This window comes from Heloderma suspectum, chromosome 4, assembly GCF_057233095.1.
Source record: "Heloderma suspectum isolate Gila_16-S chromosome 4, 16-S_ref, whole genome shotgun sequence".
NCBI classification, from domain to species: domain Eukaryota; kingdom Metazoa; phylum Chordata; class Lepidosauria; order Squamata; family Helodermatidae; genus Heloderma; species Heloderma suspectum.
In genome coordinates, this window is record NC_139461.1 from 271,640,608 (window position 1) to 271,655,758 (window position 15,151).

At 43.0% G+C, this 15,151-nt stretch overlaps 1 protein-coding gene across 6 annotated transcripts in view; it reads left to right on the plus strand.

Annotated features, from left to right (window-relative positions):
• The window catches only part of ASIP (agouti signaling protein), a 67,419-nt gene extending 52,776 nt beyond the window's left edge, over positions 1–14,643 (plus strand). For all 6 annotated transcript variants that reach the window (XM_084853862.1, XM_084853867.1, XM_084853866.1 and 3 more), the window contains 2 exons: positions 3,341–3,402; positions 6,358–14,643. In XM_084853862.1, coding sequence (XP_084709988.1) covers positions 3,341–3,402; positions 6,358–6,540 — 245 coding nt within the window. In that variant the 3' untranslated portion in view covers positions 6,541–14,643. The remainder of the gene's footprint in view (positions 1–3,340; positions 3,403–6,357) is intronic.
• The last annotated feature ends 508 nt before the right edge of the window (positions 14,644–15,151 follow it).

Consider the following 15,151-nt stretch of genomic DNA (forward strand, 5'->3'; position numbering starts at 1 on the left):
ACCAAATTGGGTGGGATAGCTAATACTTTGGAAGACAGAAACAAAATTCAAAGTGATCTGGATAGACTGGAGCGCTGGGCAGAAAACAACAGAATGACATTTAATAGGGATAAATGCCAAGTTCTGCACGTAGGAAAAAGAAACCAAATGCACAGTTACAAGATGGGGATACGTGGCTCAACAACACTACAAGCGAGAAAGATCTTGGAATTGTTGTCGATCACAAGCTGAATATGAGCCAACAATGTGATGTGGCTGCAAAAAGGGCAAATGCTATTTTCGGCTGCATTAATAGAAGCATAGCTTCCAAATCCCAGGAAGTACTAGTTCCCCTCTACTTAGCACTGGTTAGGCCTCATCTGGAGTACTTTGTCCAGTTCTGGGCAACACACTTTAAGAAGGATGCAGACAAACTGGAGAGGGTTCAGAGGAGGGCAACAAAGATGGTCAGAGGACTGGAAACAAAGCCCTATGAAGAGAGACTGAAAGAACTGGGGATGTTTAGCCTTGAGAAGAGAAGACTGAGGGGAGATATGATAGCACTCTTCAAGTACTTGAAAGGTTGTCACAGAGAAGAAGGCCAGGATCTCTTCTTGATCATCCCAGAGTGCAGGACACGGAATAATGGGCTCAAGTGACAGGAAGCCAGATTCCGGCTGAACATCAGGAAAAACTTCCTGACTGTTAGAGCAATACGACAATGGAACCAATGACCTAGGGAGGTGGTGGGCTCTCGCACACTGGAGGCATTCAAGATGAGGCTGGACAGCCATCTGTCAGGGATGCTCTGACTTGGATTCCTGCATTGAGCAGGGGGTTGGACTCGATGGCCTTGTAGGCCCCTTCCAACCCTACTATTCTATGATTCTATGATATTATCTCCAAATGCAGTCTAGGCAGGGAGCAACATGTTGGGGGATTCATGCCAGCAGTGGGCAGAGCCAGAGCAAAATTGGACATGGCCATCCCTTTTCTCTCTCCCTTTTTGACATTCCCATCTCCCCCCTCCCCCTCCCCCACTGCCCTGCTTCCTTCATTCTTCCAAGAGAGGGACAGATTGCGCTTGCCAGAGGTCTGAACTGATCATGTGCAGAGGGCGAAAGGCCCTATGAAATTAGGTTGCATAAGACCACAGTTTGCCCACCCCTGGCTTAGTCCTGTATATACATATATGTATATATTTTAAGTGTCTTTATTTAAAAAAAAAAACATAACTCACTAGGCTACAGAAGGGTAAAAGGGTGTAATCGTGTCAGGACGCCCGTCAGCCTCCGAACTGGGAGGCTGTGACAGGCATCCTGTGCAGAGTAGGAGGACAGTGGAGGTGATCTTCCTGCTCTACATTTTTGCTAAATGGGCTTTTTCACCCATCTAGCTGGGGCTCTGCAGAGTGGGAGGGAAGGAGGCTGGGGAGGCCGGAGGAGTCTTCATAAGCTGGCCTTCCCAGTCCCCTCCCCACCCACAAAACCGCCTCCTTTCCCTCCTCTCTGAGGACTCTGGCACAGTTCTTTCCACACCATCTGCGAGGGGGAGGGGTTGGGGAGCTTGGACTCCTGGGTTCGAAGTTGGAGCGCTGTCTCCAACCTTGGATCCAGGAATCTGAACTACCCTATGGCCCCCAGACACTGTCTAGGATCCATAGGACTGCTTTCTCTAACTGAACTTGCTTATATTAGAAGCAAAGGTATGTGTAAGATGTATGGGAAATGCCTGGAGGATGAAATTGAAAAGACCTGTGAAAAGATACTTCACACTTTCTATCAGCATTGATTAATGGTCATCAGGCTTACTTAGAAAAAGTTACTCTGCTCTTGGTTGATCATCAGTTACAGAGAGCATGTGAAGCAAATCAGGATGCAATCGAAGGCTTAGAAGCTGTAAACATATTTCAGAAGATGAAAAGGTGCAAGGTAAGAACAAATGTTCATGAAAGTGCTGAAATCAGCGCTGACAGAAAGCTTGAGCTGTCTTTTGACAGGCCTTTCCAATTACATCCTCCCACGAGAAAAAAGGAGCAAGCAGACCAAGGCTCTGCAGTGCCTGTTTTTAAAACACAAAAGGGGTATTATCTGTTATGCTACATGAGGTCACATGTAATTACATGAGATTACTGAGGGACAAACTAGATGACCTGCCATAGGCTGTACCCAGTTCTTATAAAATGAAAGTGCATTTAAAGTGCACCTGAGTAGGGAAGAGGGAACTTCTCCCCTACCCCCAAAGAGAACCACTTCTTCCCAGTCATTTTCCTTCCGGTGAGACTGAGGTTATTTTTGGCCTAGAAAGCAGTTAGGAAGAAGTGGTTTCAGGGGGGAGAGCATAGCTGGGGAAGAGTTCAGCACCCCCTCCCGTATGTATTTACTTCCAGAAACTATGCCCTAGGAGGGGTACCTATTAGAATGGGGAGAAAAAATGGCAAAAGCCGGGAAACCACCAAACAATTGGTGACAATCACCAGTTGGGGGAAAGGGGGTGGGGCCAGGGGGAGCGGCATGCCCACCTGGGGAACCTCAGAGGTGTGGATTGGGATGTCAGGTGGGCTGGACTTGGCCCACAGGCCTGAGATTCCCCATCTCTGACATACGGCTTCACCCTAAATCATATCTGCCTGGAATGGCTGAAACTTGGAAGGATCAGTTCCATATCACTTCATACCCAGGTGGAGTGTAAATATTAGACTTGGTTCATAATGAACAGTGGCTGCAGCTGTAGTTAAGGATGTTGGAGAAATCCACAATGCAACCAAATGAGTTTGGATTTTCATGAATCCCACCCACAGATTCTGCAGCAGACCAGTTTTTTGTCTGTCAGGCAGACTCGCAGGCCGGTTTTCTAACTTTCCCAAATTTTGCGCAACTTTCAGCATTGAAAAATATGCAAAATAAAAAGAGCCAGCCAAAAATACACATTTCACACTTTAGCCTATAGGCTAAAGTGTGAAAATAAGCATTTGGGGGGAATTGGTGCATTTTCGTATGTGCAAATTTGCACAGATTCAGAAATGGGGGAAACGATTCTGTGGACGGGCGGACAATGGAATGAAAGGCACCTGATAATCAGTGAAACATAGACAGAATGGATTTTACACAGTCCATACATCCCTGGTTGTAGTCCAAAACATCCGAAGGACATCAGGTTGGGGAAAGGCTGAGATGGGAATTGAGCAAAAGAGATCAGCAGTCTCAGCAGCTCCATGTCTCTTGTAACATCTAATTAATCCCAGTTATTGGGGCTAAACTAAACTTTACCCACAGATGCATGTGACACAGCCTTGATGCTTTCTTTGTTTAAAAAAAATGGAAGCCATGTCTATGACTTTCTTTGTCTTTGTTCTCTAAAGATTTAACCAAAACATCCCTGAAGCTCAGCAGGAAAGAAGCTGAAATAAAGAAATCTATGAAGGTAAGTGATGGTTCTCAAAATGCCAGCATGATTAAAGTAGTTCAAGTTGTCAGCAACAACGATTTGTAGGACCTCTTAACTTTTACACTTCTGTTGTTAATAGGGCATATCTGCAGTACCAGCTTATATTTGACTTAGATGAGTTTAACTGTCATGACTTCCCTGAAGAATTCTGGGAATTGTGATTTGGTGAGGAATTCTTCATTGGAAATCGCCACACATCCCCTCACTACAAATCACAGGGTTTCTTGGAGAGAAGGAGCTGCCATTGTAAGGGTGCAATCTATGCATATTTAGGCAAGAAAAATGTCCTACAACTTCCAACATTTCTCAGCCAATATAGCTGTCTGGGGAATACTGGGACTTGTGGGATTTTTTTCTGTCTAAACATGCATAAGATTGTGTTCAAAAGTATTTCAAGTTTAAGTCAGTAGGGTAGATACACCCATAATGTTAGTCTGCAACACTATGCAACAGCAGTGTCCGCTTCAAAGTGGTAACACAGGGCAGAACTCCACATTAGGTGCAGTTCTTTGAATCTTTGAGGGTGGAATTTAAAAAACAACAACAATTCAGCCATTGAGGCTACAGTTTCAAGTGCTTTCCCCTGAGAAGCCTAGCTAGCACCTACTTTGTGGTGAGTGGTCACTTTTTTTTAATTTGCCCAGGCATTTCAAATGTAAGTTTGATTTCTGATGTTCTTTTTAATGCTATTTTGCTACTGATGTTTTAGTTCTATAAGTTGGTTTTATGTGTATTTTAGTGTTTCATGATTCTTTTTGCTGCATTGTGTGACTGAACTTGGGAAAGGTTTTGAAAGGCAGGTTATTAATCCTTTAAATAAACAAACAAACAAACATTTTCAGTGTTTTTTCTTCACTCTATTTTTTGGTGGAAATCCACCTCAACCCCAGCTGCTTTTAAACCAACTGGGGGAAAGATATGGGCCCTAGTATCCTTTTCCCAGTGTGGTAAAATAACTTGAGGGAAGCACTTTCTGTCACAAAAACAGTGTAAGGGAAAAGGGTTAAGACACACTCTTTCTCTTCACATTACAGCTTCAGTGGTTGAACTGTAGTTTTCAAAAGTCCCCAGAAGGATTCACGGAACTATACGTAACAGTTTGGATCTAGATTTAGTCACATGCAGAACAAGCTCATTAAAAATCAATGGGTAGAATTCAATATAAGCCCTACTTATAGTATACCCATTGAAATTAATGGGACTTATGTTAGATTAAGTCCCATTCATTTAATTGGGTCTACTCTAACTAGGATGTACATTGGATTTTACCCAATGGGACTTAAGTTAGTCGTGACTAAATTAAGTTCAAGTGATTGCAAGGTGTAGTTCTGCCCTATGGCTGCAACATCTCAGTAGCAATGTCAGGTGTTCAAATATCTAGGATCAATAATAGTCTCCTTTACTCAGTTCTCATAAATTATTTTTCTGAGACAATTGCCATTAATCTTTAAAAAAAATTCTGACCCAGAATCCTCACTAACATAGAACCCAAACATGGACCCCACTTTTAATTTGTTCATATATGCCCATCTTGCACCCTCTCTCTTACAGTCTCTCCAAGAAGAAAGTGGAGGTAGTGCAACCCACCTTAGGTCACAATGGATATGGTCCAATGGTGCCCTACCACTGGCAGCCAGCACAGCCAATCCGGGTGCACGTGCAGCCCCTACGACCAGCACTGGTGACATATGCTTCTAGGGGTAGGCCCCAAAACGACCAGAAATGCTCATTTCTGGGAGGTCCGACCTGCCCCTTCCAGAAACTTGCATTTCCAGTTGTTTAGGATCCTACACAATATGATCCAGTTGAGGGTTACAACACACCCACTGAAGCCCTGCTATTGAGTATGAGAAACAGTACAGGAGGGAGGTAACTGCTCAATGTCTACCCGAGCACAGGAGATATTTCCAATGTTCATTATAGTTAAGGATGGGTGAATTGGTTCATTTCTGGTCTGTGTCAGTTTTGCTAGAATTTAATCATAAGTCCGTTCTGTCCAATTTCCTCATTAGTTTGCAATTAAAGGACAACCAAACATTCACGTTTATTTTTGTATGCAACTCTCCGTAATTTACCCATTTCTGTATGTGTTTCCAATATACACATTTTACATGCAACTTTCCTTAATATATGTATTTTTGTACACAATTTTTGAGCTGAGAGGTACAATGCATAAATTAAGAGAAGTGAACAATCCGAAGGATAATTGTGATCCAATCCTCATATTACTCCAGGAAATGAGAATTAGGTCAGTTTTCTTAAAAATGTGATCCAAATAAAATTCTCTCTCACACTAATTATAGTAGCTAGCTATGATCGAAATAAAAGCAGCCATGCTTAAGTCCCATTGAAATTATTTAAGTTAATAATGACTAACTTATCCTATTGATTTCAGTGGAAGGTTAGCACAACTAGCTGGATCAGATCTGGTGTGTGATCACAGCCAAACACTTGGTACTTAAGATAAAGTGTAAGTGTTCTGTAATGGTTGCTTGAAGCCTACAGGGCTTGATGAAGTTCGCTAGAGACAGACCAAAGCCCCACAGACATGTATAATGTAGCAGAGACTGGAAGCCATCTGGTGGATTATTGTAGGGCAGCTAGAGAGAAAAGAGATTTGAAAACACAATCTGAGTCATAGACCAAGACCATGTACCCTCATCCTTAGAGGATTCCAACCCCTTGTCCTCCAGAGTTAAGAGCCCAGGAAGAGGATTCAGTCATGGAAAGGCATCATGGTCTTGGTCTATGACTCAGATTGTGTTTTCAAATCTCTTTTCTCTCTAGCTGCCCTACAATAATCCACCAGATGGCTTCCACCTCGCCACACTATGGCCTCATATCACCACACTATAAGTGGCCACACTATGCTTTTGCATTTCCAGGATCGATTAAGCTTTTCATCTTTTTGGTGTGTGTTTTTCTCCTCAGAAAAAGGCCCAACAGAAAAAGCCTCCCCGAACAAGACCATCGCCTGCTCCAAACTGTGTGGCTACCTGGGCAAGCTGCAAGCCACCATCTCGTCCCTGCTGTGATTTCTGTGCCTTTTGTTACTGCCGACTATTTCAGACAGTCTGCTACTGCCGAATGGGGAACCCAAACTGCTATACCTAAACCTAAACTGGGACCTTGTCTCTCATTAGACTCCTCGGTGTAGCTTCTAGGCCTATTTGTCCCATGTATATTTCAAAGGAAGCCAAGAGCCTTTGAAGCTGGCTGGCAGGCTTTGACTCCCTCCAAAACTGCATGAATTATGGGATATATATCATGGGGTTAATGCTGTCATAAACCAGAAAGCCACTGCCATAGCAAGCATGACAGGAAATGGGAGGAAGTGAGGTAGAGGCTGACAGGCTGAAAGGGTATTTACAAGAGAGGTAAAGGGAAGCAGCTTGCATGTTAAAAAGGATTTATGACCCCCTTCAGAAATGGCAGTTTACCACACTTTACAGATCTGAACGAGAAATACGGGCCATTGACTACAAAAGTCACATTCCAGAAAAGTAGTCAGGTTGGTCTGTAACAATAAAAAGACCTAACAAAATGATATAGAGCATGTCAGACAAGTTATTGCTCAGTTCTATATAGTTACCTCTCTTATCTAAGGTAGTGGAAAAAGCAAAGCAGGGAACTGTTTCTAGTCCAAGGGCTAGAAACATTTCTGCATACACTTCTGGGGGCTGCATGCCTGTGGTAGGTATGGCCAAAGCAACATTCTCTATCTCTGCCCCCTTCTCTTTCTGTGTCCCTTTCTCTTGCTCTCTCTCTATTCTCTCTCTCTCTAACTTCTCTCTCCCCAAATCAGAGCTGTGTAGGGGGCAGGACGACCTGGTGATGCAAGAAGAGTTATCTCTTCCTGCATTGCCAGATTGCTTAGCTTCCATGCTGAGGGATGAAAGCCTCTTCTCTGATCTCCCCCCATCCCAGTGCTGCTCAACTGAGAAGCGTGGAAAACAAGACTGTGGCAGCAGGATTGAGGAGAGTGGGCAGGGCTTGGGTAGAGGCCAGTGGGCTGGCCTGGTGGGCCATGCGTGGCCCGTAGGCCAGAGGTTCTCCACCCCTGCAATAAAGCCTAAAACACATTTCTCCATTTAAAAAAAAAACCCACTGCAACAAGGTTATTCTCCATCACTAGCTTTAGCCAAGGGGTGTGCTAAATGTGTGTGTGTGTGTGTGTGTGTGTGTATGTATGTATGTGTATATATATATATATATTTTTTAAAAAAATTCTGTACCAAATTAATTCAAACTCTATCCCAACAAGAGTTGTTGCATTTTTATTTTATTTTTTTGGCTAGTCTGGGTAGCAACAAGGAGCCCTGCAGTATTCTGAAGACTCATCCCCGACCCCAATCATTACAAATCTTACTGAGTGCCCCCTGACTTTGCAGATTTCACTGGACGTTGCCTCCCCATCTTCAAGCTTATATTTGCAGCCACGAAGCTTAGACATTTGTTTTTAAAAATGAAAGTTCAGAATATTAGGATGCTAAACTCTGCACCCAATAAAATGTATATTCCGTACCTGTGTTTTCACAGAACTCCTATATAGATAGAACTCTCACCTTAGGCAAGCCACTATATGGCAGTCAGGCTTCCCACCCCAAATCTGTAATATGGAAGTAATAATACAGGGTTATTATAAGGATCACTGAAAAATATATGTGAAGCACTCTGAACAGAAAAAGCACTACATAATTAAGAAGGAATACGCACGCACGCACACACACACACACGTTATGCTCAAGAGCCATTCTAGACATATTGCAAAATGAGGTATAACATAAGCTTATAGAATCTACAGCCACAAGATATGGAAGAAGACTTTATCAATAATTATCAGTCATGAAACCTCCATGTTTAGAGCAGTACCGTAATCATTCCTCTAACATCAAACTCAAGTAGCTGTTTGGAAACAAAACAGGACAGCCCAAAAATAAGGTAGATTTTTTTCTACATACTCAGGGGACTCCATAGATATGCAGAAGTATATTTGTTTGTAAAATAGAAGAAAAAGCACAATTGCGGAAAACCCCAAAAGATAAGACGAGGACATAATCTCAGTGACTTCCAGGAACTATGGAATGTTGAGGGTGTCAGTTGGAAAAAAGGAAAGGGAGAGCATGTGCCTGCTTGAGACTGTAACAATTTATAGTAACATGGAGCAGGAGATTAGGTTTGGATGGATGCATTCCATGGGCTCAGCCACCCCCCTCCATCTTTGAACTATTTCAAGAGGCTTCAGAAGGAAAGAAAGGAAAAAGGATTACCTTTCCCATTTCCCACTCTCCAGAAACCTAGACATATACACACAGTATCTATATAAGTCTTATGCAGGTGTTAGTCATGCAGTTGGTCAATGTAAGTACAAAGAGGCTGTGGGACCATACATTTAGCTGTACCCCTGAGGTCGTGTGGCTCCTCCTGGCCCCCCAAGTGTGGAGGGATAACTTCTGTTGGGGGGGGGCTTTTTCTATCTCTGTAGGCTCCCCACTGCTGAAGTTATTCTTCAACACCTTTATCCCTCGACGCATGAGGGGCTGGAAGGACCTATGAGGCCTCAAAGATGGGGTTCAGTGTGTGGCCCCACACCTGCTTTGTATTCACTTTGATCATGCAACTAATGGCTGCAGCCTGCCTGGGAAACCCACGTGTGCCACCTTGAGTTATGTGTTGGAAGAAAGGCAGGATATAAATATATTGAAGTCCTAAATCTAAGCCCTTTAGCACTTCATAACACAGTGAGGAAAGGTTTCAGGAGAGTGGGAAAGAAAAATGTTTCTCATGAAGCCTCCCCTCTCCACCCTCCCACCCCCAGTGAGCCCCTGAATAATGCTCTTTTTCTGCTGTGGCTAGAGCCTTGGACAGGAGCATTCATGTTGGCACTAGAGATTTTTTTGCCAGCCTCCACTTGTCCTATACCATTAGTGAACTTGATGGTCCCATGCCAATCAGCAGGGTGGTGAAACAGAGCCACCTACAGACAAGGTAGAACTTTCTGCATGGTTGGAGGACTGCTCAAGAATGCAGAAAATATTACTTTTACTTTGTAAAAAAAAAAAAGGAGGGGGGGACAGAAAATACTTCTTCAAAAGAGTCACATATGAGCTAAGCTGTTCCATACAAACAGAACATGACCGTGATTACGCAGGTGCAGGAACTAGAATCTGGGAGACAGTTGGCTATGGTTCACTGTGGCCATGGGCATCTCTATACCAGCCTAAAATCCTGCATTTAAAACAGGTCTTTCGGCTTCCGTTTTAAATGCAGGATCACAACTGACTCCCTTTACATGCACTTCCTTTCCCCACTCCCTTTCTCCCCATATGTGAGTCTTCCATTCTCTTTCATTGGTCTCGCTCCTCTTCTTGCCGCTTTTCCTCTTTTCACGGAGGAAACTCAAGCAGAACACAAGCGGGTAATTCGATGGTTCATTATCTGCGATCTATTTAAAAACAGAACAAAGGGCATTTAGTGCAGGACATGCCCTGGAGGGTCACGGCATCATGTAAAGAGCCTGCAAACTTCTGTGAAGGAGCAATCTCAGTCGCAGGATAAAAGCTCCATGTGAAGGAGCCCCATGGGTCTGAAAAACTGCAGCTGTCCAAAATTGTTATAGACCTGTGGGAGAAAGGAGTATAACAGGCTGAACCATAGACAAATTTCTGAGACTGAGGAACAAAACAGCAGCAAAGTAATATAACAAGCAGTAACCCATAGAGAAATATGGAAAACCATGTAATCAGTGGAAGGGTGGGGGAATCCAAAAAAAGTAAATATATATAGATTGTCCAACAGAGAAAAGTATCAATAATATAGAAGTATAGTGAAGGGAAGCAGAAGGAAGCACTGTAGAAATACACCATTAAAAAAGTGAAAAATCTATGAGCCGTCCAGGAAAGCATAAGCAATATTGTTCTTATAACAAGAAAGTGGAAAATTAAGCAAAAGCAGTAATAAGGAAAAGTATTTAAAGTTTACTTCAAGTTAAGACATCAATGCTTTAATAAATAAATAGCCCAATGCAGAATGACAAAGATGGGGGGGGGGATTAAACAGGGGGTGGGGAAGGGAACATTTCTAGAAGGAAAAAAAAGTCATACAGAACATAAAGATTAGAAAAAACTCTATGGAAAGTTCATACAACAGGCTGAAGATAACTGGGGAAAATAAGATTGCTTAGTGTTGTGCTGGGCGTCGGGAGATCCGGGTTCTAGTCCCCACTCAGCCATGGAAGCTCACTGGGTGACTTTGGGCCAGTCACAGACTCTCAGCCCAACCCACCTCATAGGGTTGTTGTTGTGAGGATAACATGCAGGAGGAGGAGGAGGGCTATGTACGCCGCCTTGGGTTCCTTAAGGAGGAAAAAAGGCGGGATATAAATGTAATAAATAAATTTAATAAATTAATAAATTTTAAAAAGCAAGTATGAGACTGCCAAAAAGTGAAGAGAAAATGTTCATGGCATATATATATGTAAAAGAAATTAGATTTATTACAGAAGAAAAAAGACTGTAGGAAACTGTAGTGTACTAGAAATGCATAGTTTATTAGCAGGGCCAACCCAAGACATTTTGCTGCCTGAGGGCAGGACAGCAAATGGCACTCCCCACAAGAGAAGGTGCATAGTACCCAAGGCCAGTCAAGTTATTTGGGCACATGAGGCAGAAAATCCCACAAAAAGCTCTTCTCCGTGGCAGTAAAAACTATGAATTGGATTCAGATTATCCAGTCCTTGAACGGAAGGGCTTCTTCTATTCATGGAAGACACCAGGATCTAGTGGAGGCTGCCCACTGAAGGAAGTGGATGGGGAGGCAATATTCACCAATTTTCCCTCCCCCCTGCAGCCACCTGTGTCACCTGTCATGCTGGTCCAAAGATTCCCCAGCCTTCCAGAGCAGCTTTACAGGAGACACTGGGGCTGCAGGGAGATAGGCGGAATTGTGAACCTTGCCTCTCTGCCCCCTTCCTCAAGCATGAGCAGAACTCTGCTAAGCAGTACTCTGGATCCAACGCACAAATAATTATTTGTTGCCCTTTCATGACACTCAAAATCAGCTACCTGAGGCAGCTGTGTCACTCTGACTAATGGTAGGGCTGTCCTCATTTGAGGCACAGCAAAAGCCCTATTCAGGGATTCTGAACTTGAACAGGCTAAACAGGTGAGAAGGAGTGCTCCAACCCCACCCCTCTCCTTTGTTTCATGTGTTGCCCTCAACTTGTGGAGGGTGACTGTCTGAAGCCTGAATCCCTGGAGGGTCTCCATGTGAGCAAGAATGCTGGAAAATCCATTTTTCTGGTTTGCATAGAGAGCCTCCACAAATAGAGGAGGCTTTCATCTTCAGACAGTCACCCTCTATGATTTGATTATGACGAACATGACAAAGGAGAAGGGTGGGACTGGAGCGCTTCTCACGTGTTTGCCCTATTCAGGTTCAGAACACCTGAATAGGGCTAAGGCAGCCTTCTATACTACCTGTATGACTTTGCAACAAAGAATACAGAACACAAGTAATAGAAAAGGTTGCTTTGATTTATGACAAAGAGTCTTCACCAAAATGCATTGGGTCTACACATTGCCAGTATGCTGTAGAAGTCTCCCTTTTCTTTCTCATTGGTGCCTTCTCCTCCTCAAATTTTTATTGAAAGTGTTTATTGAGAGTATTGGTGGCATGAGTGTTGACTAGCTTCAGGTACCATGCCTCTTGACTGGGGTGGGGACATTTGCTGCTCTACCTCCGGTAGCAAAAAGTCTCAGGCCAGCCCTACTAGATCAGATTCATTTCTGTTCCAATCCAGCAGGGCTCTTCCTAGATTCTTATGAGGCAGTAGACGAAGATGGTAGCATTCTGAACTGTATCACTTCAGTTTGCTGTGGGAGGTCATATTTTGAATGCTTCCTCTTTTTAAAAAAAAAATAATGTTTTTTATTACAAAAAGCAGACACTGATCTACAGAAAAATATCCCCAAATACCATCTTTAGAACCAATCAAAACATCACAAAATAGTGAGAACACTTTTAAGTTACGTAGTTAGCCAGCATGGAAGAGATTTTTCATAGCGTACTGACAATCCAAAATTCTACCACCTCATTCTGTCTAATGTGTAGAATGTCTACATCCAGTTGGAATGTGCTCAGGTGCCCTTCAACCCACCCCACCCCACCCCACCCCCAGGCATATGGGAACTGCTTTTCTGTAATGTGTTTCCATGGCTGTGTGGAAGCACATTAGTTAGGACTTGGCTTTCTGAGGCCTGCTAGGAATAACTTGCAAACCTGGGCTTCCTTAGAGAGAAATGTCCTCACACTTTGAGAACAAAGTGAACAAAGACGCCCTGTAAATGCACTCTGTGAAGTGGGCCTGGAAACATTGGTTTTTGCACCTTTGCTCTTTATTTCCCCTCCCAAAGAAAGGGCAGCATTCAAGAGAAAGGCCAGATGTTAACAAGGAGTGAATGGCAGGTCTCTCAGTTCAACCTTCTATGAAGTTAGGAGAAAGAAAATCCAAGAGAGAGTCTAAGCAGTGACAGACAAAACCCCAACGCACGTTCCTCTCCCTTAACATGTTGTATGAGTTGCCATACATCTTTCAAGGTTGGATTCTGTTAGAATGCTCATAACTCTTACTTTTAATCAGGACTACAGGGTTGAGAATCTGTAATTAATTTGCTTAGGAAGAAAGAGATGAGAAGGAATTGTCCATACCATAAAGAAGGTTAGGTTCAGCCAATGCAATTCAGATATGAGGGTTGAAGCAGTTAGGTTATTTCCAAATTTGCAATAATATTCTCCAAAAATAGAATTTCGATTCTTAATGCAGACTGTTCACCCTGTTGGCTGTAATATAAATGTGCTGACAGAGCAAAAATGAACCAACTTGGCCCCAACCCAATGAGTCTGATTATTTGCAGGCATACAAAGGGGGGGCTTTTATTTAATTCTGCAAAACAGCGGCAATCTGTTTTTTAAAATTGACTGGAGCTTAAAAACAGCAAAACCTTGTAACAAGGTTTGTTCAGCAAACATCTTAAAAACCCAGCTGTGAGGGCTCATCTGCCAGTTGCACTTCTTTGAAAAAAGTAATAAGATTATCACATTAAAATGAAGGAAATTGGACAGTTGTATAGAGATGATTAGGAAAGACAAGAAGAAACATGGGAATCTTTAGGTCAGGGTTGCACAATGTGCAGTCTTAGGTCCATATGTGAGCCCTCTGTCTAATTTTTAAAGACCCTCTGCAAGTAATCAGTTCAGACCTCTGGCAAGATGCCTCTCCCCTGGGTGACTGCTAGGTGTGGAGGAAGAGGGAGGGAGGGAGAAAGAGAGAGAAGAGGGTGAAAGAGAAGTGGCTCCACTAACCTTAGATCTGGCCCCACCCATCACTGGCTTCAACCCAGTGCAGGCATGCACCCCTCCCCTTGAGGGAATGTGGCCCTTGACAAGAAAAAATACAAAAAGATTCCATCCCCCTCCTTTAGATGAAGAAGTAGACAAATGATAGTGATGAACACTGAAAAGAAGAAATCCTGTGTTAGAATAAAAGTCATTCGACTATGGGCACCAGCCAGTCAAAAGCAAGATCTTTAAAGTGCCACCAGTTTCAATGGAGATATTTAAGAACCTAGTTCTCTCTCCTGTTGAAATCAATGGGACTTAAATATCTTTAACATGTCATAAGACTGCTGAATGCTACAATAAAAATGAAATCAATGTACTACCCTGATGGTAGAGTCTTGACATTCCATCTTAAGGGAGAACATCTTAAGAGTCCTCAAACTCATGTTGGTCTCATAAAGCAAATAAAAGGGCTAGGGCACTTGCAGGAAATAATCAGCAAGTGAAAGAGGCTGCTCACACCTTTCCCCACTAGCCAATTTCCTCCTGCAAATGCCTTTCCCAGCTGTTTTTAATTGTGTCTTTCCCCAGCTGGGCTCCAAAATGGGAAGTAAGCCCAACTGAAGGGGAAATGGCCAGGAGGGCCATTTGTAGGGGAGATGATGGATTTGTAGGAGAGAACAGGTGGGTATGAGAAGTTTTAAACCCACCCCATTGATTCGCCCTGGCCAATATCCCCTTTTCATGTGCATTCAGATTACTGCAATAAATACAGACTTCAAAATTCAAAATACAGATGTTGGAAAAATCCATCGTGGATTTTTCCAACATCCCTCCATGGTGCACAGGAAGGGGGTTTAACCCTTTCACCTGCACCATGCTCCCAACAAAAATCCCCCCCCCCAAACCTGCAGTTAACCCTGGAGGGAAGCTCACATTGGATGTTTCAGAGGGCCAATTTCATTGGAACCAAAGTGGTGATGAGGAACATCACCAAAGTTGATGACAAAAGTTGATTTCAAAGTTGATTTCAAAGTGGTGAAAAACAAAACTTCCCAGCCTGCCATGACCCCAGTTCTGCTCTCCCTCCCAGTACTGGCCATTTTAATTTTTTTAAAGCTGTACACATTCATTGTTTTCACCCAAATGACCTCACATCTTGTTTGGCTCTTTTTTAATTAATTTGTTACAACACTGAAATAAATCAAGGAGTAATTATGCCTCTTTTTCCATTCACCCATATGGTTTTCTGTTGCTACTGCTATTTTACAGTTATTTAGATACAACAGCATGCAAGATGTTGTCTCAGTAGGATACATTTTTGTTATGTTTTCTGTTGAACATTATCATGGCAATTAATAGCACAAAAGATAATATACAGTCAGCA